This window comes from Pseudorasbora parva, chromosome 1, assembly GCF_024679245.1.
Source record: "Pseudorasbora parva isolate DD20220531a chromosome 1, ASM2467924v1, whole genome shotgun sequence".
NCBI lineage: Eukaryota > Metazoa > Chordata > Actinopteri > Cypriniformes > Gobionidae > Pseudorasbora > Pseudorasbora parva.
The window spans coordinates 61,032,716-61,035,038 of NC_090172.1; the positions used below are offsets into that span (position 1 = coordinate 61,032,716).

General features: G+C 34.1%; 1 protein-coding gene across 1 annotated transcript; it reads left to right on the forward strand.

The window, feature by feature from the left end:
• The first annotated feature begins 554 nt into the window (after positions 1 to 554).
• cxcl8b.3 (chemokine (C-X-C motif) ligand 8b, duplicate 3) lies at positions 555 to 1,939 on the forward strand. The gene is made up of 3 exons (XM_067452052.1): positions 555 to 823; positions 915 to 1,053; positions 1,180 to 1,939. Exons 1-3 carry the CDS (start codon positions 760 to 762, stop codon positions 1,271 to 1,273), a joined length of 297 nt encoding a protein of 98 aa, XP_067308153.1. The 5' UTR covers positions 555 to 759; the 3' UTR covers positions 1,274 to 1,939.
• The last annotated feature ends 384 nt before the right edge of the window (positions 1,940 to 2,323 follow it).

The window sequence follows — 2,323 nt, forward strand, 5'->3', positions numbered from 1 at the left end:
TGGAGGTTTGTGTATAGGTTACAGTTTTCCTTCCAGAGGTCCTGTTGAGGGAGAAGGCTAAATCTTTATTGTTCTATGGCTAATTCTTCATTTGTTGGAGTTAGTAATTTTCATTATATAACTGAGAGGGATGAAATGGGTAATTGGTTATGTTGATCTTAGCTTTAACTATGGATTTTATTTGTTGATATTGGAGAAACTGTTGATAAGCATGGGGTTCATAGAAAGTGTTACCGTGAATTCTGTTATTTATCAAAATAAATAGAAAATAGCACAAACTTTTGCTGTGATTGTTTTTACTTAGACATAAAAAAACTATTTTAGCTGAAGTATTTGTACTAATCTTGTGTGCCTGTTGTTAGTTAAACTACAAATCACTTTTATAACTTATTTTGCTCCATCAGTGCTCAATACAAACATGTACTTATATTTTCTGCAATCACTATGGGAAAAGTAAAAGCACATCTGGCTGTGCCTTAAGTCTTTTCATCACATTTTTCTGTTGAAAGTGTTTCTTATCTGTGAAAGAAAAGAAAGCGCCTTCCTCCAAAGCTCTTGGGTGCCTTCAGCAGAATTTGGGTTCCCTGTTGCACAATCCCTTTCAACAAGTGTGATGTCAGTAACAGGGATCTTTAAAAGAGAGAGTCCTGCCAGACTATAAACGAACACTGACAACTAACGGGAAAGTCAATTTCTCGAGGAAACATCTGCAGCTTTACCGTTTATACCTTTACTTGTGCGGTGGGAAGTTCCACAACGATGAAGTTCACCGTAGGAGCTTTCCTTTTTCTGGCCTGCATGACAATGCTGTCCACAACAGAAGGTAAGCAGAGGCATTTTCTGCATGTTATTGCTTTATTGTATTTTATCATATTAAGTCTTATTACTCTTTTTCTTGTCTCGTTTGTATGAAGTCTTCGCTGCTAAACTGTCGGCTCTACACCTTCGCTGCCAATGTATTCGAACATATTCAGGAATGCCAATTAACTCCAAAATAATACAGAAAATCCAGACGATTCCTGCTGGAGCACACTGCAAAAACACACAGATCATGTGAGTGTGACAAACTGAAGATCAGTGCAATGCAGATGTCTGGAGGCATGATAGATTAACATTAATATCGTCTCTTATCTATTTAATCTGCCTTGATTCCCATCAAACCTTCTTTGTCTTACACAGTGCCACTCTGAAACAAGGACAGACCTGCCTCAACCCCGAGGATGAATGGGTGAAAAAGATCATTGAAGGATCATTCAAATCTAAAAGCCAGTGAATTGGTTTTCTTTTTCTTTAATGTGAATGTTCATAATCCATTATACACTGATTTATAAGTATTAATTAGTCAGTTTTATGGTTCCATGAATGTATTTATAATTGACACTGTAAAACAGAATTAGGCAAGGCAAGTTTATTTGTATAGCATATTTCATACCCAATGGCAATTCAAAGTGCTTTAAATTAATTAAAATAGTGGTAACATGCATTAGAAATAATAGTACCATGTGTAAGAATTAAAAAAAAAGGATAAAACAGTTAAGATAATTAGAAAGTAAAAATAAACTAAAAATTGTCAAATACACAATAGTGGTCTGAAATAAAAATAAAACATGCTTCAGTTTACAGTCCACATCATGTATCATCTTAAATCACCTCTAATGATCGAATTAGTTAAATTTACATTTAAAAAACAAATTGCCTTAAACAAGTGAAATAGGAATAGTATGTTGTGTTGACAAATGCTTATAGTTCACTTACACAATGAAGAACAGACACTAAAAAAGAACAGAGAGCACTTGATGATTTACTTTAGATTTACTCTTGACTTCGTTTACCTATCATTGTTGTGTTTTGCATGCTGAATGTTGAAGTCTGTGTGTGACCCAAGCATGATCAATTCAAGATAATGTCACAAGATGGATGCACCAAATGAATTAAAAGTTTCACAAGGTGTTTATGGGCTAACGAGCATTGTTCAATACTGAAACCACAAACTCTTCACACATTCAGTGTCACACAAGTGCATACGGACAAAACTGTGAGTGAATTTTTGAATGCATTCAATCACCACATTTTTCAAAATCCACAAACACTTTTATCTTTCATACTTCACAAACTGCAAAAAACAATAAATTTGCAGGATATTTATCATATGCTAACACTTCTTTCAAAACTGATAAAAGCACATTAAAATCCGAATTATGGCAAATTTCAAGCATTTCTGCAGTAATTATTTTAAAACAGAAAATCTTAGCAAAAAAATGAAATGATAATTATCACAAGCTAATTGCAATTTCAGCTCAAAAGCCAACCCAGGTGTCCTGCT